General features: G+C 37.7%; 1 protein-coding gene across 3 annotated transcripts in view; it reads left to right on the forward strand.

Annotated features, from left to right (window-relative positions):
• LOC127844090 (invertebrate-type lysozyme-like) overlaps positions 1–24,507 on the forward strand; it is a 112,150-nt gene that overhangs the window by 2,043 nt on the left and 85,600 nt on the right. The window contains exon 4 of one of the 3 annotated variants that reach the window (XM_052374070.1): positions 505–1,235. The exons of the other annotated variants lie outside the window; for them this stretch is intronic. Within the exon in view, the coding sequence (XP_052230030.1) occupies positions 505–710 (206 nt within the window). The 3' untranslated portion in view covers positions 711–1,235. Of the gene's footprint in view, positions 1–504; positions 1,236–24,507 lie in introns of those variants that run through there. 3 annotated transcript variants of the gene reach the window in all.

Here is a 24,507-nt window from a genome sequence, read left to right on the forward strand (position 1 = left end):
ATGATTACTCGATTTTACAATCGTTTACTCAAATATATTGAGGGTCATTTCTCCGATATTGCTCTGACATGTTGGTAGGTTAAACGGTCGTCTACACGATAACAAGACAGAACGGTTTATATATCCTCCAAAACGACTATATATAGGCACTTTTCGTTTAAATACGTTTTCGACTTTAAATTCTACCAACACGCCAGGAATCGAATTCAATGGCGCCAACACAAGTTCGAGCCCGCCGTAATGAAAAAACGACACAAATATCTTGATAAGTTTCCGTTCAATGTCTTTTATTTTCCTGGCCAATTTGTGTGTGCGTTGGAGGGGGGGGGGGCTGCGGGTGGGGGGGGGGGGGCATGGGCATCCCACTTCACATTGCTTCTTATATTTCTATAAGTTAACATGTAACTTTTCTGTTAATATACGGACCAAGAGGCTTAGCGTATTACAGCGAAGTGGAGTGACTACAATGTCATTATATCGGCTTTTAATATTTTGCTTTTGCAGACTGGAAGTCATGCGCAAACGACGTCCAGTGCTCCTCCCAGTGCGTGCAGAACTACATGCGGCGTTATGCCAGCCACTATAACTGCCCGGCCACGTGCGAGGGGTACGCGAGGGAGCACAACGGGGGCCCAAAGGGCTGTCACAAATCCTCAACTATCCCGTACTGGAACAAACTAAAGAGGATCCCCGGGTGTGAAAATATGTAGGTCGACAGTGCCAACAGTGCAACGGCTATCAACTTGACACATTTTACTTTTTGACTCATATGCCTAGTCTGTGAAGGCAATATTGAAAAGGAAATTTTGATTATGTTAAGTCTGTAACAAATTATGCATGACATCTTTTTGTGCGTTTCACAGCAAACTTTATAGAACACTACATTTATGTATGCAGAAATAATGCAACGAATTGTAGTCATTACAACCCAAACTTTATTAAAAGACTTGTATAACTAAACATTACGCTGACTTACACCACATCACAAGAATCACAAGATATTGCACATCTCCATATTTGTTATCAATATTATATTTCTGTATACTGCTATGCATAAGTGTTTTCCTGGTTTTTCAATATAAATATACACATAAATTTAATTCAGCATTAGAACGATATATTTTATGTTTTATTTCGCATTTTTCTGTGCCATCTCATTATCAGAAGGGCACCACTGAACAGAAGGATGTGGTCTTAGTTGCAAGATTGTTCATGAGTAAAAGCTACATAACGCTCATGTTGTAATTATTATCCCATGCCTAAAGACGTACATATATAGAGAATAACAGGTTACTGGGTCCGTGTATATACCGTCTTTTCATTTTTCGTTTTGAATTCGATACAACGAAACATGATAATTACGGTAACGCATATTAGTTCATATTTCGATTTTCTAATAACCGAAACAAAAACAAAGTACGAACACAAAATAAACTTCTTCATATCGTTGTTCGCTGTACTAATTATAAAACAAAATACGACATGTATTCCCCTCTTCTAATTTCGTTGACATCTTCATATGACAAAAATCAATGATTAAAACTTGATCCCGTTTACGTACAACGGAATCCGGTTGAGTGTCGCGTGTCGACTTTTATACACACGACATTCAAGCGACATTCTCTCGACGCGCGACAAATCAGTCGACAGTCAATATTTGAGTGTCGCATATCGCGCTGGGTTTAAAAAAAAAATCGCAGAAAATCTTGACTGTCGACTGATTTGTCGCGCGTCGTATTGAGCGTCGAGAGAATGTCTCGAGAATGTCGCGAGAATGTCGTGTGTCGACCTTCGAGCGCGACACTCGACATTCTCGCGACATTCTCTCGACGCACGATAAATCAGTCGACAGTCAATATGATATATCGCGAGAATGTCGCCTGTCGACCTAAAAAACACACGACATTCTCTCGACGCTCGACATTCTCTCGACGCTCAATACGATATATCGAGCCAATATCGCGCAATTGTCGCTTGTCGACCTAAAATCCCTTAGGTCGACACACGACATTCTCTCGACGCTCTCTCGACGCGCGACAAATCAGCCGACAGTCAATATTTGAGTGTCGCATATCGCGCTGGGTTTAAAAAAACAAATTCGCAGAAAATCATGACTGTCGACTGATTTGTTGCGCGTCGTATTGAGCGTCGAGAGAATGCCGCGAGAATGTCGTGTGTCGACCTTCGAGCGCGACACTCGACATTTTCGCGACATTCTCTCGACGCACGACAAATCGTAGTAGTAGCAGCAGTAGCAGTAGTAACAGTATTAGTAGTTGTTTTAGTAGTAGAAGTAGCTGAAGTAGAAGCAGTAGCAGCAGTAGCAGCAGCAGTAGTAGCAGCAACAACAGTAGCAGCAGAAGCAGCAGTAGTAGCAGTAGCAGCAGTAGCAGGAGTAACAGCAGTAGCAGCAGTAAAAGGAGTAGCAGCAGTAGAAGCAGAAGTAGCTGCAGTAGTAGTAGTAGTAGTAGTAACAGTAATATTAGTAGCAGCAGTAGAAGTAGTAGTCGTAGTAGTAGTAGTTGTAGTAGTAGTAGTAGTAGTAGTAGTAGTAGTAGTAGTAGTAGTAGTAGTAGTAGTAGTAGTAGTAGTAGTAGTAGTAGTAGTAGTAGTTGTAGAAGTAGTAGTAGAAGTAGTTGTAGTAGTAGTAGTAGTAGTAGTAGTAGTAGTAGTAGTAGTAGTAGTAGAAGTAGTAGTAGTAGAAGTAGTAGTAGTAGCGGTAGTGTTAGTGATACTGGTAGTAGTGGTAGTGGTAGTGGGACTGGTGGTAGTGGAAGTAGCAGTTGTAGTAGTAGCAGAATTAGGAGTAGTAAAAGTAGCAGTAGCAGTGTAGTAGCAGTTGCAGCACCACCAACATTAGCATTAGTAGTAGTTGTAGTAGTAGAAGTAGTAGCTGCAGTAGAAGAAGTAGCAGCAGCAGCAGCAGCAGTAGCAGTATCAGCAGTAGCGGCAGTAGCAGCAGTATCAGTATTAGTAGTTGTTGAAGTAGTAGTAGTAGCTGCAGTAGAAGCAGAAGCAGCAGTAGCAGCAGCATCAGTAGCATCAGCATCAGTAGCAGCAGCAGTAGCAGTAGTAGTAGTTGTTGAAGTAGTTATTGTAACTGCAGTAGAAGCAGTAGCAGCAGCAGCAACAGCAGAAGCAGTAGCAGCAGTAGCGGCAGTACCAGCAGCAGTAGCAGTATTAGTAGTTGTTTTAGTAGCTGCAGCAGAAGCAGCAGTAGCGGCAGCATCAGTAGCAGCAGCAGCAGCAGCAGTAGCAGTAGTAGTAGTTGTTGTAGTAGTTGTAGTAGCTGAAGTAGAAGCAGTAGCAGCATTAGCAGCAGCATCAGTATCAGCAGCAGGAGTAGCAGCAGCAGCAGTAGCAGCAGCATCAATAGCAACAGTAGCAGCAGTAGCATGAGTAGCAGTAGTAACAGTATAAGTAGTTGTTGTAGTAGAAGTAGTAGTAGCTGCGGTAGAAGCAGTAACAGCAGCATCAGTAGCAACAGTAGCAGCAGTACCAGTATCAGCAGTAGCAGCAGTAGCAGTATTAGTAGTTGTAGTAGAAGTAGCTGCAGAAGCAGCAGTAGCAGCAGCATCAGTATCAGCAGCGGGAGTAGCAGCAGCAGCAGAAGCAGCAGCAGCAGTAGCAGCAGCAGCAGTAGCCGCAATAGCAGCAGTAGCAGCAGTAGAAGGAGTAGCAGTAGTAACAGTATTAGTAGTTGTTGTAGCAGTAGTAGCAGTAGCTGCAGTAGAAGCAGTAACAGCAGCATGAGTAGCAACTGTAGCAGCAGTAGCAGCAGCAGCAGCAGTAGCAGCAGCAGCAGTAGCAGCATTAGTAGCAGAAGCAGCTGTAGCAGGAGAAACAGCAGTAGCAGCAGCAGTAGCAGTAGAAGTAGTTGTAGTAGTAGTAGTAGCTGCAATAGAAGCAGTAGCAGCATTAGCAGCAGCATCAGTATCAGCAGCAGGAGTAGCAGTAGCAAGAGTAGCAGTAGCAGCATCAGCAGTAGAAGCAGCAGCAGTAGCAGCAGTAGCAGGAGTAGTAACAATATTAGTAGTTGTAGCAGTAGTAGTAGTAGTAGTAGTAGTAGTAGTAGCTGTAGTAGAAGCAGTAACATTAGCATCAGTAGCAACAGTAGCAGCAGTAGCAGTAGCAGCAGTAGCGGCAGTAGCAGCAGTAGTAGCAGTTTAAGTAGTTGTAGTAGTAGCTGCAGTAAAAGCAGAAGCAGCAGTAGCAGCAGCATCAGTAGCAGCAGTAGTAGTAGTTGTTGTAGTAGTAGTGGTAGCTGCAGTAGAAGCAGTAGCAGCAATGGCAGCAGCATCAGTATCAGCAGCAGGAGTAGCAGCAGCAGCAGTAGCAGGAGTAGCAGTAGCAGGAGTAGCAGTAGTAACAGTATTAGTAGTTGTTGTAATAGTAGTAGTAGTAGCAGCAGTAGAAGCAGTAACAGCAGAATCAGTAGCAACAGTAGCAGCAGCAGTAGCAGCAGCAGCAGCACATCAGCAGCAGCAGCAGTAGCAGCTGTAGCAGGCGTAACAGCAGTAGCAGGAGTAGCAGTAGTAGCAGTATAAGCAGAAGTAGCAGCATTAGTAGTAGTAGTAGCAGTACTAGTAGTAGCAGTAGTAGTAGTAGTAGAAGTAGAAGTAGTAGTAGTAGTAGTAGTAGTAGTAGGAGTAGTAGTAGTAGTAGTAGTAGTAGTAGTAATAGTAGAAGTAGTAGTAGTAGTAGTAGTACAAGTTGTAGTAGTAGTAGTAGTAGTAGTAGCGGTAGTAGTAGTGAGACTGGTAGTAGTAGTAGTGGTAGTGGGACTGGTGGTAGTGGTAGTAGAAGTTGTAGCAGTAGCAGGATCAGGAGAAGTAATAGTAGCAGTAGCAGTGTAGTAGCAGTACCAGCACCACCAGCAGTAGCGGTAGTAGTAGTTGTTGTGGTAGTATTAGTACATAGCAGTAGTAGTAGTAGTAGTAGTAGTAGTAGTAGTAGTAGTAGTAGTGATAGTAGTAGCGGTAGTGGTAGTGAGACTGGTAGTAGTGGTAGTGGTAGTGAGACTGGTAGTAGTGGTAGTGGGTCTGTAGTGGTGGTAGTAGTATTTGTAATACTTTTAGTAGCAGAAGTAATAGTAGCAGTAGCAATAGTAGTAGAAGTAGCAGCAGCAGCACAAGCAATAGCAGCTGTAGCAGCAGTAAAAGTAGTTGTTGTAGTAGTAGTAATAGCTGCAGTAGAAGCAGTAACAGCAGTATAAGTAGCAGCAGTAGCAGCAGCAGCAGTAGCAGTGGTAACAGCAGTAGAAGCATTAGCAGCAGCAGCAGTAGCAGCAGCAGTAGCAGCAGCAGTAGAAGCAGCAGCAGCAGCAGCAGTAGCAGCAGTAGTAGCAGTAGTAGTAGTAGTAGTAGTAGTAGTAGTAGTAGTAGTAGTAGTAGTAGTAGTAGTAGTAGTAGTAGTAATTGTAGTAGTAACAGGATCAGGAGTAATATTAGTAGCAGTAGCAGTGTAGTTGCAGTTGCAGCACTATCAGCAGCAGTAGTAGCAGAAGTACCAGTGGCAGCAATTGTAGCAGTAGCAGCAGTAGCAGAGTAGCAGAAGCAGCAGTAGTAGCAAAAGTAGCAGCAGTAGTAGTTGTAGCAGTACTAGTAGTAGCAGTGGTAGTGAGAATGGTAGTAGTGGTAGTGGTAGTAGTAATTGTAGTAGTAGTAGTAGTAGTAGTAGTAGTAGTAGTAGTAGTAGTAGAAGTAGTAGTAGTAGTAGTAGTAGAAGTTGTTGTAGTAGTAGTAGTAGTAGTAGTAGTAGTAGTAGCGGTAGTAGTAGTGAGACTGGTAGTAGTAGTAGTGGTAGTGGGACTGGTGGTAGTGGTAGTAGAAGTAGTAGTAGTAGTAGTAGTAGTAGTAGTAGTAGTAGTAGTAGTAGTAGTAGTAGAAGTAGTAGTAGAATTAGTAGTAGCAGTAGTAGTAGCAGTAGTAGTTGTAGTGGTAGTGGGACTGGTGGTAGTGGTAGTAGAAGTAGTAGTAGTAGTAGTAGTAGTAGTAGTAGTAGTAGTAGTAGTAGTAGTAGTAGTAGTAGTAGTAGCGGTTGTGGTAGTGAGACTGGTAGTAGTGGTAGAGGTAGTGGTTGTGGGACTGGTGGTAGTGGTAGTAGTAGTTTTAGTAGTAACAGGATCAAGAGTATTATTAGTAGCAGTGTAGTTGCAGTTGCAGCACTATCAGCAGTAGCAGTAGTGGTAGTTGTTGTAATATTAGTAGTAGCTGCAGTAGAAGCAGTAGCAGCAGCAGTAGCAGTAGTGGCAGCTGGAGTAGCAGCAGCAGCAGCAGTAGCAGCAGTCGCCGCAGCAGCAGTAACAGCAGTTGCAGCAGCAGCAATAGCAGCAATAGAAGCAGCAGCAGCAGCAGCAGCAGTAGCAACAGCAGTAGCAGCAACAGCAGTAGCAGCAGTAGTAGCAGTAGAAGTGGTAGTAGTAGTAGTAGTAGTACTAGTAGCAGTAGTAGTAGTAGTAGTAGTAGTAGTAGTGATGGTAGTAGCGGTAGTGGTAGTGAGACTGGTTATGGTGGTAGTGGGACTGGTAGTAGTGGCAGTAATATTTGTAGTAGTAAAAGTAGTAGAAGTAATAGTAGCAGTAGAATAGCAGTAGCAGCACCAGCACCACCAGCATTGGCAGTAGAAGTAGTTGTTGTAGTAGTAGTAGCTGCAGCAATAATAATAGCACTTCTAGAGTAGTAGTCAAAATTCAGTCATTGGTGCGTGATTGTTGCGAGTATGGTCTTTTGGGTACACCCACGTGTTAGTGATCAAGTCACATTAAGATGTTTATTCGGCTGAAACTCCATGCAATAAACACATGTTTTCTTCTGGTTCTAAGCTCAGGAAGGAAGCACATATTTTTGTTATTTTTTATATTTTTATATGCTATTATTTATAATAGAGACAAGGAGTTTAACTTCGTTTGCCGTAAAACTACACCATCTTTACTGTAAACTAGGGTCGACTTCGATCGCTCACTTTAGTCTGGAAACGGAAGTTGTAATACGCATGTTTGGTAGGGTAAGTGATGGAATGCGCTTTAGTTTGGATGGGCCATTTAAGAATACAGTATACTAACTATTTTGAGTATACTCTCTCAAAACAAGAACATCATACAGTACCAAATTACATGGGGCTACCAGAAAATATCGACGATTTTCGTGCACACTATCGAAAAACAAGACATTTATTCGATATTATGCTTGAAATGACAGTGCTGTTTAGTTTTGCTTGGAACTTCATGTACATTTCCTGAATAATTTTACTTCAAGTTCAACTAATTTTCCTGCGCCTGCTATCAAATAAATTATGTTTTACTGAGAGATTTAAGTGTTTCTTAAAAAAATCATGAAAGAAGACTTAATCAATCATTTAATAAATACTTGAGGCTCGCTCTGTAAAAAGAGATTTTAATGCATGTACATAGTGTTGTCCCAGATTAGGCTGTGTAGTCCGTACAGGCTCATCAGGCGCGATACTTTCTGCCATAACTGGATTTTCGCTCATAGAAAAATACGACAAAACCGGAAAGTGTCTCCCTGATTAGTGTGGACTGAACATGCAATCTGGTAAAACAATTTAGGCGCATGCATTAATTAGATTATAGCCGTCTAAATGCTCTTTACTTTTGATTCATGACACAGTTACATGTTATAATTTATGATATGTCCATTTTAAATGATGCATATTTTATTGTACTGGGTTGAACGATACTTTTATTTTAATAACGTGTCCACTCAACATTCTTGCAGTTATGTTTTGCTGTGTTATATAATTATATAATAATAAATTAAATTTTAACAACTAACTTCTCTTTTCTTCATGTGATTTATTTATATATTTTAAACCAGAAGAACAACAAAACCCATAACATAATGAACGCAAAACATGATACCCTATATTCACGGAACAAAACTATGTTTGACAAAATTCAGAATCAAGGTTCCCAATTTTCAAAATTTTCCAGATCAAATTATTTCCAAGTTCCATCAATTATTTATCTATGAATAAACAACAATTGTATCATCTATATGTAAGGCTATTACAATACATGGTTGTAAATAGACTGATAAACAATTGAAAAAGTTACATAATCTACAGATTAAAGAGCATTGTGCTTTGATTTCATTGTTCATGGAATAAGAACCAATATCATAATTATGAGGTGCAGCTCGCACTCAACATTGCCATAGGCAGATAATACCTAAAGGAGATAACAATTCACGTTCATGTTATTGACTCTTGATGAAAAATCTGGAAAATGCATAACATTCAATGTTTATGCAGTTATTTGCTACTGCTGCTACTACTGCTGCTACTACTACTACTACTACTACTACTACTACTACTTCTACTACTACTACTACTACTACTACTACTACTACTACTACTACTACTACTACTTCTACTACTACTACTACTACTACTACTACTACTACTACTACTACTACTACTACTACTACTACTACTACTTCTAATACTACTTCTACTACTACTACTACTACTTCTTCTACTACTACTACTACTACTACTACTACTACTACTACTACTACTACTACTACTACTACTACTACTACTACTACTACTACTACTACTACTACTACTGCTGCTACTTCTGCTACTACTAGTACTGCTACTACTTCTACCACTTCTACTACTACTTCTACTACTACTACTGCTAATACTTCTACTACCACTACAACTACTACTACTACTACTTCTACTACTACTACTTCTACTATTACTACTACTACTACTACTACTGTTACTACTACTACTACTACTACTACTACTACTACTACTACTACTTCTACTACTACTACTACTACTACTACTACTGCTACTACTGCTGCTACTGCTGTTGCTGCTAATGCTGTTGCTACTGCTGCTGCTGCTTCTACTGCTGCCACTGCTGCAACTGCTGTTACTGCTACTACTACTACTACGACTACTACTACTACTACTACTACTTCTACTACTACTACTAGTACTACTACTACTACTACTACTACTACTACTACTACTACTACTTCTACTACTACTACTACTACTACTACTACTACTACTACTACTACTACTACTACTACTACTACTACCACTGTTACTACTGCTACTACTAGTACTGCTACTACTACTGCTGCTACTTTTGCTACTACTGCTACTCCTGCTACTCTGCTACTGCTGCTACTGCTACAACTGCTGCCACTGGTACTTCTGCTACTACTGCTGCTGCTGCTACTGCAGCAGCTGCTGCTACTGCTTCTTCTATTGCTACTGATGCTGCTGTTACTGCTTCTACTGCAGCTACTACCACTACTACTACAACAACTACTAATACTAATATTCTTATACATAACGTGAAACTGTGTCCATTTTAAACAAAATTTGTGTCAAACCAAAATATGATCATTTATAAATGTCGTTGAATGATGAAGCTATGTTATATTCTGATATTGTATTGATATGAAACCCTTAAAATGCACGTATGTGCCATATTTGATATATTATCGAAGCATATATTTCTTAGTATGAAAATGCAGTACATGACATGTCCGTCTCTTTTTACTATTAGTGATCATGCAATTTGATCTCTGTGTGAGTTAATTTCGAAAAATGTGTCTATCTTTTATTCATGTTAACCCAAAATGTTTATAAAATATAATTTATCAGAATATTTTCTAAGAATCTTGTAGATCTACTTAATGTCTTCGATATCGGAGGAAATAATGAATATATATATATATATATATATATATATATATATATATATATATATATATATATATATATATATATATATATATATATATATATATCCTTAACACACTTAATCTAAGAAATACAATACCTTGATAAGTCATAAAAGTATATACAAAACATATTTGATTATTAAGACACATGTTTTCAATAACATTTATTCACAGCCTTTATATTTAAGTTATACACTCTTTCCCTACATCGTCCCTCCCTCTTTTTCATCCGATACTCCATTTATATACTATTAAATACTATAAAATTAGCCGTTGTGCTAATTTCTGACACTTTACAGTCATTTATTAATCAGTATTCAACGTTCTTTCAACTTGCAGAAGTGAGCAGTATGTCATTAGAGAAAAAATCTATCAGAAAGCTTAATTCTGGTGTGTGTTAGATCAGCAATAAGACAGCAGGTATGAGTTAAGAATATTTGTTACATTTGTATTACCAAAATGTATTGAACATAGTTGAATATCCGAAATGAGTTTGATGTAAAACCGCTTTACATTCTAACTACAGTCTCACTCGTTACATAATTAATTACATTGATGGTTTAAATTATTGGTTAATGTTTTTATGATATGACATTTAAATAAATTGCTTAAGTAAATATGGTAAATGTATTTGAGTATATTTCAATTAGCAATGGCCGTCGAGCAATACTGGAGTGTCCTAGTGGACAGGAAGGTGATTGAATGAAAAAGAGACCGTGCTATGGTGGGAGTTACTGAATCAGCGAATGGGTGCAAGTGTGGGTGGTTTAGTATAATATGAAATAAATACAGTCAAAACTGAGAACAGCGGTCCGTCAAGGGAAATAACCAAGTGACCGCTGTTGTCGGATCACCCGTGTTTAGATGTTATGTCAGTTGGTATCAATTGCTACGTCGTTACCCCACTCAGTCGTTTGCACACAGTGTAACAGGGTGGTGCGGTGGTCGAGTGGTAACACACTGGGTTAACATTCCAGTGGTGCCCGGCTCAATTCCTGGCCGGGGCACTGGAAATTTCAGAAAATGCTTCAAGTTTTTCCCACCCAACTAGAGATGTACTGGTATGAAACTCAGGTGGTAATTCTCGCGTGTATCGGTGCTATACACTCAGCAAGTAAAAGAACCAAGGGATCTATTTGTAAAGAGCTAGGGTATCGCACCCGGATTCCTTGTATCTCAATACTGTCTCTCCCACTTGCTGTGTCATCAGCAATACCAAAGGACCCCATTAGAAATAAGTGCTTGCACTTTCATGGGTTATCCTCGTATGCAAGGTCAAAAAGAAATACAATACAAAACAAACGCTCATTGCCCACAACTAATCAAAATAATTTAAATAACTTCTATTAAAAAAACAAAAACAGACTAATACCTTACACATTGATTTAATGTCATACAAATTAAAAGCAACTATGACCTTATCAACGATAGTATTGTTCTTTTCTCATGCATCTCATTAATTCAGAAAATCCGAAAGTTCGTATTTCATTCATTGGAAGGTGTCTTTTTAAATAAATGTTGCCACGTGTCATTGAAGTCACTGTATTAAGCATGAACTATTCACATTTAGAGAGCTGGGTTCTCGGGCGTTAATAAGTCATTTTCTCCATGTATACTTTTAAAGTATTAGTGCGAATTAAGGTTCTGACAAAAATTATAATTAATGTGCATTCAAAAAATTGGAACAATCACAAAAAATGAACAGTAAAATATGCGATACATCAGTTAATAAAATATACAAGACTTTCCATAATATTTTTAAAAACATATCATTATAAGCCAAACAAGGTTTTACGTTGTAGCATCTCTTTTTTATTCCAAGAAGACGGTGTATTTAAATTTACCGTGTTTCTCATTCAATAATATAATGAGAGGCATAACTTAAATAAAATAAGAAAACAATTGTCACAAGAATTGAAATTGGAGTTAGAGTATAGAAGCATATGGTGTCCAATGCCTTACTGATGTCAGGCCATTTCATTTCTTCTGTATCAGGGTTTTGTTCCTCGGCCACCAATTCGATTTTCTTTGCAGAATCAACATTTATTGTTTTAATCCCATCCCTATGAATTTCATCACTTGTCCGAATACGATTTTCCTTGGTTTTACACCAAAATGCAAACTTTGACAATTTAAAGATAGCTTTATAGTTTATGTATGTTAATGTCATCAGTTCTGTGGAAAAGTACTAAGCTTAAAATAGCAAGTATTAGTTCCATAATACTGAACATCACAAGTAGAAAAACAAACACGGCCATTAGTGATGGTGGCGTAGCAGTTTTGGGAATTACGTCAGAAACTATGGCGAGAAACGTCGTCATTGTCAGCATAAGCGTGATTGAAAATCCAACTCTTTCTCCAGACTCGACGGGCAGCAAAAACACCAGTTCGCTGGAAATTCCAAGAAACGTTATCGGCAATATCAATGTCAGGACGTAAAACGTTGACTCTCGTTTAAGCTTGAACGAATACTTGATTACACTATAATTCAGTCTCGTAAGGGTCGTTGCCGAAAGTCCCTCCAGTGTCCATTCGCTATTTGGAATATAATTGCTCTCGTCAAACATCAAATGATGTAACTGCACCTTATCAGCTTTAAAATCAGCGTGAAGAAACTCTATATTGCATGTATGTTTATCAAACGGCCAAAACTTCATAATGAATCTACATGAGCTTTCCCATACTTCACCAGGCATCCACTCAGCATTGCCGTTTGCGTTTACTTGTATGCGTTGACCATAGCCTCCCGTCGCAGCAAACTTTAATGGTGTTGCAAGCAAAAGACTCGGGTGCCAAATGTCCTCTTCTTTGAAATTTACAATTTGTATATTACTGTAATTTGCTGGATCCCATGTCATTATTTCGTCAGTCCACAAACACATAGGTGTAAATACAGCTTGAATGAGCCCAGTCACTGGATCAAGTTTTGGAATAGCAAACAATCTGAAGGCGATGTTTACGTGCACTATTGTCGTCGAATTCTTGACTGGCACGGTATCCGGGTTGTAGCCGTCTAAAAGATCCGCCGTCAATTTGTTGATAGCTTCATATGTCGTTCCATTAGAAGTCGAGAATTCTATAATTGTGCACACACAAAGCAATATTATTTTTACAATCATTTTCGTATTGTTACAGTTAAATTGGAAAAGTCAGTGTACAAACGATGACAGCTTGCAATTTACGATCGTATTCGTTTGACCGAAAAAAAAGACATGCATGCATTAAATACATGACAAGTTACTGTATCCTTTATAAATTACTGATTTAAAAGCACTCTTAATACTTTTGCCGATATCTGACATCGCTTATTCGTTTATGATCGGTTTGTCAAGTGTCACGACTTATATACCTCTGGTATCTGGTAGTTATGGGATTCGTATAACAGAATCTATATTTAGCACATAAATCGGGTATTAATGCGTTCCTTGCCAGAACGAACCATTTTTAATCATTAGTCAAAATTGCAAAAAATAATGAAGCGTGTTAAGATAAATATCTATTATACATCCAGGGGCCTCGATTAATTAAGGGTTGCGAGGCTGGTGCAGTGTAACTTATCCAGTTTGGGGGATTTAATGTGTCCATTTAAGAGTTAGCAAAAAAAATGCATGTTTCACTTTTGTGAACTATTACAAGAACTCACGGACTCTAGATGAGAACATGTTAACCAAGGGGGTTATTTTTAGTGTGTTTAACGCGCTATAAATACATTTACGATTTCGACATTGTTAAATCACGCGTAACGAGACTGCCGAGATAACGCGAGATTTAGGGTTCGGGGGGGGGGGGGGGGGTTCGGCCAGTATTCGCTCTACATGACACACCTTACCTATCCGCTATAGTGACTTTATAAATAGAATAAAAGCGATAAATTGCCGATTTATTACTAATAAAATCAATCATCATTTTTATTATAACGTTCAACGACCATCTGCTCGATAATAGTTCAGTACCATTGTAATTAACGGCGCCGTAATAAACTACTGACAAAAATAACAAAGGTACTGATTATCTAGTGGTAGATAAGGCTGTTATAGGGGTTGCTTAGAGATAAGGCTGTAGTACGGAATGAGTTAACATACCGGTACTGTATGATTGAAGTGGACTTGAATTGAGTACATTTTTTGTAAAAAATACATTACATTCTAAACATTTATAGTAGGACCATACTAGCGGTATAATAGTGGATTTAATAAATTATCATGAAGTACTCGAGTATAAGTAGCATTTTAACAATTATAACAGACAATGGTGTGAATTACTGGATTTGAAATGAATACTGATATTTTCAGATTTAAATATGTTTCAGGTCACAACATACCAAAAGATTTCCTGCACAAATTCAATGTTAAATCAATAACTTTAACACAAAATAAAGTCAAACTTTTGCGCGTAGACACCCCCATAACCATACCTTTTCTTAAAGAGCATTCCAGGCCGCAATGATTTAAACAATAAAAAACATAGGTCATCCAATATGTAAGAAAGAACTCAATGCGAATCAGCGGTCACTGTTTTATGGCCATCTTTTTACCGGCATCTCTCCAGTTGATGATGGTTTCCCGCCAACTGTCAAAGTCTTATGTAGTCTCCAACCTAAAAGCAAAACAGGGAATTTGTAGTATACAACAATGTTTTCCCTACCACATGAACACAGAAATATTCAAAAATAAAGTCATGGCAAGTGCCCGTACAGAGAATTGTGTCTTCAAATAAATGAAGATTTTGTTTTTAGAGGGTATAGCATTGAACATCAAAAGTATTTAGTGTATTGTAACCTATAAGAGAAATTTATTTTGACTGAAATGTGTTTTTCTTTCATATTATTATCTTCCCATCCATATTGCACCAATATATTAAGTTTGGCTGGATTAGCTGTCCATTTTGCCATTCTGTATCATATTTTCACACGCGGGTGTTTTCAGTCCGAAGAAGGCGATATTAGGCTTGTTAAAGCTTAACTGCCCCTTTAAGATTTAAAGCTGTTGTGTTCAATATCTGCAATAAAATACCAAAACAAACCAAACAGTCATGCAAGTGGGGCTAATGTGTGGTGGGGAAAGAATGAATTTGTTAGATATTTTCACTCTAAGCAATTTTGATAATGTCTTTTTTGTGTGTTTTTTTTTTAATCATCCCAAAAATGCCAATTTCAAAGCAAAAACAATCCAATTTTATCCAAGACAATAAACTAATTAGTCAAAATGAGAGATCAAAGATACTTTGAAGTGTAGAAATCAATAAGCTTCCAATAACTTGTTATTTCACAACAATAAAAGTGTAAAATCTTGAAAGCGCCTTGTCGATCGGTGCCCATTTATTTACCAGCCGCCAATGAAATATTCTAGCATATAATGTCATGGGTGCCTTTTAACTGCAGCAGATGGTCAATATGCATTGCCAGCTCTCATTTAGAGGTTCAAGACAATACAAATTTTCATATTTTGGACACAAAATAAGTACTTTAATTAATTTTTATGGTGGCAATCTGGTCCAAATGGGAGTTTGTAACCAAGCGAAAGAATACAATGCTCATTTGTGTGTGTGTGGGGGGGGGGGGGTTAAGCTGGAAGGAAAAGTTTTATTGAACAAAATACACATATGTAGGCAAGCATTATAAGCTTAGCAATGATGTTCCATGTAGTAACAGGGGTAGAAAGGCAGTTCAGATCAAGGCAGTGTCCTGAAAGTGGTTTCTAGTACTTCTTTTGGGGGCACAGCTTCCTGCAGAATTCTCAACACAACAAATATCAATGATTCATGTCACCTTTCTATGCAAAGAAAAACGAATAAGGACAATACTGTCATTAAATCACTGAATTAGAGAGGCATGTACCAAATAAAAAACAAAACAAGTTGCTGAAAGTGCCAAATTTTGTCAAAAAGATACCTCTAAGGTAAATGATGAAGGGGACACTTGCTATAACAATCCTATGTTTGAGTAAGGCGCGACACCCTTTTAAGCCGGAACCATGAATATAAGCATATTGTGAGAAAACAATACGAAAAACAAGCTAATTGTAGGGTTACAAGTAGCAAATCAACTCAGCTGTACTGCATACATGCTCAGGAACAAGGATAAACCTGTTAAGTGCCAACTTCAGCTGCCAACAAAGCACGAGCTTTACATGTCAGGACGCGGAACTATCAATACAAACTGCGAGGAGAATTACATGACGGCAAGGGTGTGAGTGACCACAAACCTGATTATGACAGTCTTGCACACCTAAAGCATCATACATATGCTTATTTGCTTGTGTACATGATAACAAAATGATATTATTACCTGTTTTGCCATCAACAACCCTTATTCAGTGGCCCTTGACTTAGTCGCAGACATTCCTCTACCTGAAAAAGTCAAAATACCCAATAGAAAAAGATAAAAAAAATGAAACAAAACATGCATTTATGTATTTTAAGTGTACTTTTATGAATAATATGAAGTGATAAAGCTTGCTAAACTCATGATTGTACTAAATATGAAGGCTGGCTCAGTTAAGCATCTGCTGCACTGTCCATACTGTAAAAATGCCTGCCATTCCATGTCGGTGAAATGGGGCTCTGTTTGAATGTTCATGCTTTTCGCAAAAGCTTTAGTTGCGTTACTCGATCACGGAGTCCCTGGCGTTGAATTCTAACTTCATGTAACACATTAACGCGACACGGTCAACCAATATGCGGTTGAATTTAAGTCGGATAGCAATTTAGCCTTTATTCCACTATATAAGGGTGGGGGTCAACTTTAAAAACAACTATTCCAGGTCAAATAATCTGAATTCATGCATTTAATGCACTTATTTTCTTCCCTTTTGCTAAGAAATGACCAAAAATCTGCTTTCCCAGTCATATTTTGTACTTGCAGATGATATTTCATTTTTATCATAAGTTAGTTTATATAAGAGAAATTTATTTTGACTGAAATGTGTTTTTCTTTCATATTATTATCTTCCCATCCATATTGCACAAATATATTAAGTTTGGCTGGATTAGCTGTCCATTTGGCCATTCTGTATCATATTTTCACACGCGGGTGTTTTCAGTCCGAAGAAGGCGATATTAGGCTTGTTAAAGCTTAACTGCCCCTTTAAGATTTAAAGCTGTTGTGTTCAATATCTGCAATAAAATACCAAAACAAACCAAACAGTCATGCAAGTGGGGCTAATGTGTGGTGGGGAAAGAATGAATTTGTTAGATATTTTCACTCTAAGCAATTTTGATAATGTCTTTTTTGTGTGTTTTTTTTAATCATCCCAAAAATGCCAATTTCAAAGCAAAAACAATCCAATTTTATCCAAGACAATAAACTAATTAGTCAAAATGAGAGATCAAAGATACTTTGAAGTGTAGAAATCAATAAGCTTCAAATAACTTGTTATTTCACACCAATAAAAGTGTAAAATCTTGAAAGCGCCTTGTCGATCGGTGCCCATTTATTTACCAGCCGCCAATGAAATATTCTAGCATATAATGTCATGGGTGCCTTTTAACTGCAGCAGATGGTCAATATGCATTGCCAGCTCTCATTTAGAGGTTCAAGACAATACAAATTTTCATATTTTGGACACAAAATAAGTACTTTAGGCTATTTTTATGGTGGCAATCTGGTCCAAATGGGAGTTTGTAACCAAGCGAAAGAATACAATGCTCATTTGTGTGTGTGTGGGGGGGGTTAAACTGGAAGGAAAAGTTAAATTGAACAAAATACACATATGTAGGCAAGCATTATAAGCTTAGCAATGATGTTCCATGTAGTAACAGGGGTAGAAAGGCAGTCCAGATCAAGGCAGTGTCCTGAAAGGGGTTTCTAGTACTTCTTTTGGGGACACAGCTTCCTGCAGAATTCTCAACACAACAAATATCAATGATTCATGTCACCTTTCTATGCAAAGAAAAACGAATAAGGACAATACTGTCATTAAATCACTGAATGAGAGAGGCATGTACCAAATAAAATCAAAACAAGTTGCTGAAAGTGCCAAATTTTGTCAAAAAGATCCCTCTAAGGTAAATGATGAAGGGGACACTTGCTATAACAATCCTATGTTTAAGTAAGGCGCGACACCCTTTTAAGCCGGAACCATGAATATAAGCATATTGTGAGAAAACAATACGAAAAACAAGCTAATTGTAGGGTTACAAGTAGCAAATCAACTCAGCTGTACTGCATACATGCTCAGGAACAAGGATAAACCTGTTAAGTGCCAACTTCAGCTGCCAACAAAGCACGAGCTTTACATGTCAGGACGCGGAACTATCAATACAAACTGCGAGGAGAATTACATGACGGCAAGGGTGTGAGTGACCACAAACCTGATTATGACAGTCTTGCACACCTAAAGCATCATACATATGCTTATTTGCTTGTGTACATGACAACAAAATGATAGTATTACCTGTTTTGCCATCAACAACCCTTATCCAGTGGCCCTTGACTTAGTCGCAGACATTCCTCTACCTGAAAAAGTCAAAATACCCAATAGAAAAAGATAAAAAAAATGAAACAAAAACATGCATTTATGTATTTTAAGTGTACTTTTATGAATAATATGAAGTGATAAAGCTTGCTAAATTCATGATTGTACTAAATATGAAGGCTGGCTCAGTTAAGCATCTGCTGCACTGTCCATACTGTAAAAATGCCTGCCATTCCATGTCGGTGAAATTGGGCTCTGTTTGAATGTTCATGCTTTTCGCAAAAGCTTTAGTTGCGTTACTCGATCACGGAGTCCCTGGCGTTGAATTCTAACTTCATGTAACACATTAACGCGACACGGTCAACCAATATGCGGTTGAATTTAAGTCGGAAAGCAATTTAGCCTTTATTCCACTATATAAGGGTGGGGGTCAACTTGAAAAACAACTATTCCAGGTCAAATAATCTGAATTCATGCATTTAATGCACTTATTTTCTTCTCTTTTGCTAAGAAATGACCAAAAATCTGCTTTCCCAGTCATATTTTGTACTTGCAGATGATATTTCATTTTTATCATAAGTTAGTTTATATAAGAGAAATTTATTTTATAAATAAATAAGCATATGTATGATGCTTTAGGTGTGAAAGACTGTCATAATCAGGTTTGTGGTCACTCACACCCTTGCCGTCATGTAATTCTCCTCGCAGTTTGTATTGATAGTTCCGCGTCCTGACATGTAAAGCTCGTGCTTTGTTGGCAGCTGAAGTTGGCACTTAACAGGTTTATCCTTGTTCCTGAGCATGTATGCAGTACAGCTGAGTTGATTTGCTACTTGTAACCCTACAATTAGCTTGTTTTTCGTATTGTTTTCTCACAATATGCTTATATTCATGGTTCCGGCTTAAAAGGGTGTCGCGCCTTACTTAAACATAGGATTGTTATAGCAAGTGTCCCCTTCATCATTTACCTTAGAGGGATCTTTTTGACAAAATTTGGCACTTTCAGCAACTTGTTTTGATTTTATTTGGTACATGCCTCTCTCATTCAGTGATTTAATGACAGTATTGTCCTTATTCGTTTTTCTTTGCATAGAAAGGTGACATGAATCATTGATATTTGTTGTGTTGAGAATTCTGCAGGAAGCTGTGCCCCCAAAAGAAGTACTAGAAACCCCTTTCAGGACACTGCCTCGATCTGAACTGCCTTTCTACCCATGTTACTACATGAAACATCATTGCTAAGCTTATAATGCTTGCCTACATATGTGTATTTTGTTCAATTTAACTTTTCCTTCCAGCTTAAACCCCCCCCCCCCCCCCCCACACACACACACAAATGAGCATTGTATTCTTTCGCTTGGTTACAAACTCCCATTTGGACCAGATTGCCACCATAAAAATTAATTTAAGTACTTATTTTGTGTCCAAAATATGAAAATTTGTATTGTCTTGAACCTCTAAATGAGAGCTGGCAATGCATATTGACCATCTGCTGCAGTTAAAAGGCACCCATGACATTATATGCTAGAATATTTCATTGGCGGCTGGTAAATAAATGGGCACCGATCGACAAGGCGCTTTCAAGATTTTACACTTTTATTGGTGTGAAATAACAAGTTATTGGAAGCTTATTGATTTCTACACTTCAAAGTATCTTTGATCTCTCATTTTGACTAATTAGTTTATTGTCTTGGATAAAATTGGATTGTTTTTGCTTTGAAATTGGCATTTTTGGGATGATTAAAAAAACACACAAAAAAGACATTATCAAAATTGCTTAGAGTGAAAATATCTAACAAATTCATTCTTTCCCCACCACACATTAGCCCCACTTGCATGACTGTTTGGTTTGTTTTGGTATTTTATTGCAGATATTGAACACAACAGCTTTAAATCTTAAAGGGGCAGTTAAGCTTTAACAAGCCTAATATCGCCTTCTTCGGACTGAAAACACCCGCGTGTGAAAATATGATACAGAATGGCCAAATGGACAGCTAATCCAGCCAAACTTAATATATTGGTGCAATATGGATGGGAAGATAATAATATGAAAGAAAAACACATTTCAGTCAAAATAAATTTCTCTTATAGGTTACAATACACTAAATACTTTTGATGTTCAATGCTATACCCTCTAAAAACAAAATCTTCATTTATTTGAAGACACAATTCTCTGTACGGGCACTTGCCATGACTTTATTTTTGAATATTTCTGTGTTCATGTGGTAGGGAAAACATTGTTGTATACTACAAATTCCCTGTTTTGCTTTTAGGTTGGAGACTACATAAGACTTTGACAGTTGGCGGGAAACCATCATCAACTGGAGAGATGCCGGTAAAAAGATGGCCATAAAACAGTGACCGCTGATTCGCATTGAGTTCTTTCTTACATATTAGATGACCTATGTTTTTTATTGTTTAAATCATTGCGGCCTGGAATGCTCTTTAAGAAAAGGTATGGTTATGGGGGTGTCTACGCGCAAAAGTTTGACTTTATTTTGTGTTAAAGTTATTGCTTTAACATTGAATTTGTGCAGGAAATCTTTTGGTATGTTGTGACCTGAAACAAATTTAAATCTGAAAATATCAGTATTCATATCAAATCCAGTAATTCACACCATTGTCTGTTATAATTGTTAAAATGCTACTTATACTCGAGTACTTCATGATAATTTATTAAATCCACTATTATACCGCTAGTATGGTCCTACTATAAATGTTTAGAATGTAATGTATTTTTTACAAAAAATGTACTCAATTCAAGTCCACTTCAATCATACAGTACCGGTATGTTAACTCATTCCGTACTACAGCCTTATCTCTAAGCAACCCCTATAACAGCCTTATCTACCACTAGATAATCAGTACCTTTGTTATTTTTGTCAGTAGTTTATTACGGCGCCGTTAATTACAATGGTACTGAACTATTATCGAGCAGATGGTCGTTGAACGTTATAATAAAAATGATGATTGATTTTATTAGTAATAAATCGGCAATTTATCGCTTTTATTCTATTTATAAAGTCACTATAGCGGATAGGTAAGGTGTGTCATGTAGAGCGAATACTGGCCGAACCCCCCCCCCCCCCCGAACCCTAAATCTCGCGTTATCTCGGCAGTCTCGTTACGCGTGATTTAACAATGTCGAAATCGTAAATGTATTTATAGCGCGTTAAACACAAAAAATAACCCCCTCGGTTAACATGTTCTCATCTAGAGTCCGTGAGTTTTTGTAATAGTTCACAAAAGTGAAACATGCATTTTTTTTTGCTAACTCTTAAATGGACACATTAAATCCCCCAAACTGGAAGAGTTACACTGCACCAGCCTCGCAACCCTTAATTAATCGAGGCCCCTGGATGTATAATAGATATTTATCTTAACACGCTTCATTATTTTTTGCAATTTCGACAAATGATTAAATATGTCTTGTTCAGAGAAAATTGGGCTTAATGCATGTGCGTCAAGTTTCGTCCCAGATTAGCCTGTGCCATTCGCACAGGCTAACCAGGGACGACACTTTCCGCTTTTATGGTATTGTTCGTTTAAAGGAAGTCCATTCTTACTTTAAATCTTGTGTAGGCAGAGAGTGTCGTCCCAGAACGCGACTAAAATGCTTAACTATTTTTCCGAAATTATTATTATCGATAAAGTAGCATACATTTTTAACACTGTTCATTGTCAAGAGTGTTATTTTGCTTTATTTGTATAAAATGCATACCTTCTTTATTGATTATATGACAAATCTTTGACAATTGTTTTTTTGTTAACATGTGGACACATCAATTTAAATGGTTCGTTCTGGCAAGGAACGCATTAATACCCGATTTATGTGCTAAATATAGATTCTGTGATACGTATCCCATAACTACCAGATACCAGAGGTATATAAGTCATGACACTTGACAAACCGATCATAAACGAATAAGCGATGTCAGATATCGGCAAAAGTATTAAGAGTGCTTTTAAATCAGTAATTTATAAAGGATACAGTAACTTGTCATGTATTTAATGCATGCATGTCTTTTTTTTCGGTCAAACGAATACGATCGTAAATTGCAAGCTGTCATCGTTTGTACACTGACTTTTGCAATTTAACTGTAACAATACGAAAATGATTGTAAAAATAATATTGCTTTGTGTGTGCACAATTATAGAATTCTCGACTTCTAATGGAACGACATATGAAGCTATCAACAAATTGACGGCGGATCTTTTAGACAGCTACAACCCGGATACCGTGCCAGTCAAGAATTCGACGACAATAGTGCACGTAAACATCGCCTTCGGATTGTTTGCTATTCCAAAACTTGATCCAGTGACTGGGCTCATTCAAGCTGTATTTACACCTATGTGTTTGTGGACTGACGAAATAATGACATGGGATCCAGCAAATTACAGTAATATACAAATTGTAAATTTCAAAGAAGAGGACATTTGGCACCCGAGTCTTTTGCTTGCAACACCATTAAAGTTTGCTGCGACGGGAGGCTATGGTCAACGCATACAAGTAAACGCAAACGGCAATGCTGAGTGGATGCCTGGTGAAGTATGGGAAAGCTCATGTAGATTCATTATGAAGTTTTGGCCGTTTGATAAACATACATGCAATATAGAGTTTCTTCACGCTGATTTTAAAGCTGATAAGGTGCAGTTACATCATTTGATGTTTGACGAGAGCAATTATATTCCAAATAGCGAATGGACACTGGAGGGACTTTCGGCAACGACCCTTACGAGACTGAATTATAGTGTAATCAAGTATTCGTTCAAGCTTAAACGAGAGTCAACGTTTTACGTCCTGACATTGATATTGCCGATAACGTTTCTTGGAATTTCCAGCGTACTGGTGTTTTTGCTGCCCGTCGAGTCTGGAGAAAGAGTTGGATTTTCAATCACGCTTATGCTGACAACGACGACGTTTCTCGCCATAGTTTCTGACGTAATTCCCAAAACTGCTACGCCACCATCACTAATGGCCGTGTTTGTTTTTCTACTTGTGATGGTCAGTATTATGGCACTAATACTTGCTATCTTAAGCTTAGTACTTTTCCACAGAACTGATGACATTAAAATACATAAAAACTATAAAGCTATCTTTAAATTGTCAAAGTTTGCATTTTGGTGTAAAACCAAGGAAAATCGTATTCGGACAAGTGATGAAATTCATAGGGATGGGATTAAAACAATAAATGTTGATTCTGCAAAGAAAATCGAATTGGTGGCCGAGGAACAAAACCCTGATACAGAAGAAATGAAATGGCCTGACATCAGTAAGGCATTGGACACCATATGCTTCTATACTCTAACTCCAATTTCAATTCTTGTGACAATTGTTTTCTTATTTTATTTAAGTTATGCCTCTCATTATATTATTGAATGAGAAACACGGTAAATTTAAATACACCGTCTTCTTGGAATAAAAAAGAGATGCTACAACGTAAAACCTTGTTTGGCTTATAATGATATGTTTTTTTATAAATATTATGGAAAGTCTTGTATATTTTATTAACTGATGTATCGCATATTTTACTGTTCATTTTTTGTGATTGTTCCAATTTTTTGAATGCACATTAATTATAATTTTTGTCAGAACCTTAATTCGCACTAATACTTTAAAAGTATACATGGAGAAAATGACTTATTAACGCCCGAGAACCCAGCTCTCTAAATGTGAATAGTTCATGCTTAATACAGTGACTTCAATGACACGTGGCAACATTTATTTAAAAAGACACCTTCCAATGAATGAAATACGAACTTTCGGATTTTCTGAATTAATGAGATGCATGGAAAAAGAACAATACTATCGTTGATAAGGTCATAGTTGCTTTTAATTTGTATGACATTAAATCAATATGTAAGGTATTAGTCTGTTTTTGTTTTTTTAATAGAAGTTATTTAAATTATTTTGATTAGTTGTGGGCAATGAGCGTTTGTTTTGTATTGTATTTCTTTTTGACCTTGCATACGAGGATAACCCATGAAAGTGCAAGCACTTATTTCCAATGGGGTCCTTTGGTATTGCTGATGACACAGCAAGTGGGAGAGACAGTATTGAGATACAAGGAATCCGGGTGCGATACCCTAGCTCTTTACGAATAGAGTGGGGTAACGACGTAGCAATTGATACCAACTGACATAACATCTAAACACGGGTGATCCGACAACAGCGGTCACTTGGTTATTTCCCTTGACGGACCGCTGTTCTCAGTTTTGACTGTATTTATTTCATATTATACTAAACCACCCACACTTGCACCCATTCGCTGATTCAGTAACTCCCACCATAGCACGGTCTCTTTCTCATTCAATCACCTACCTGTCCACTAGGACACTCCAGTATTGCTCGACGGCCA

The sequence above is a fragment of the Dreissena polymorpha genome, chromosome 9, assembly GCF_020536995.1.
Source record: "Dreissena polymorpha isolate Duluth1 chromosome 9, UMN_Dpol_1.0, whole genome shotgun sequence".
NCBI lineage: Eukaryota > Metazoa > Mollusca > Bivalvia > Myida > Dreissenidae > Dreissena > Dreissena polymorpha.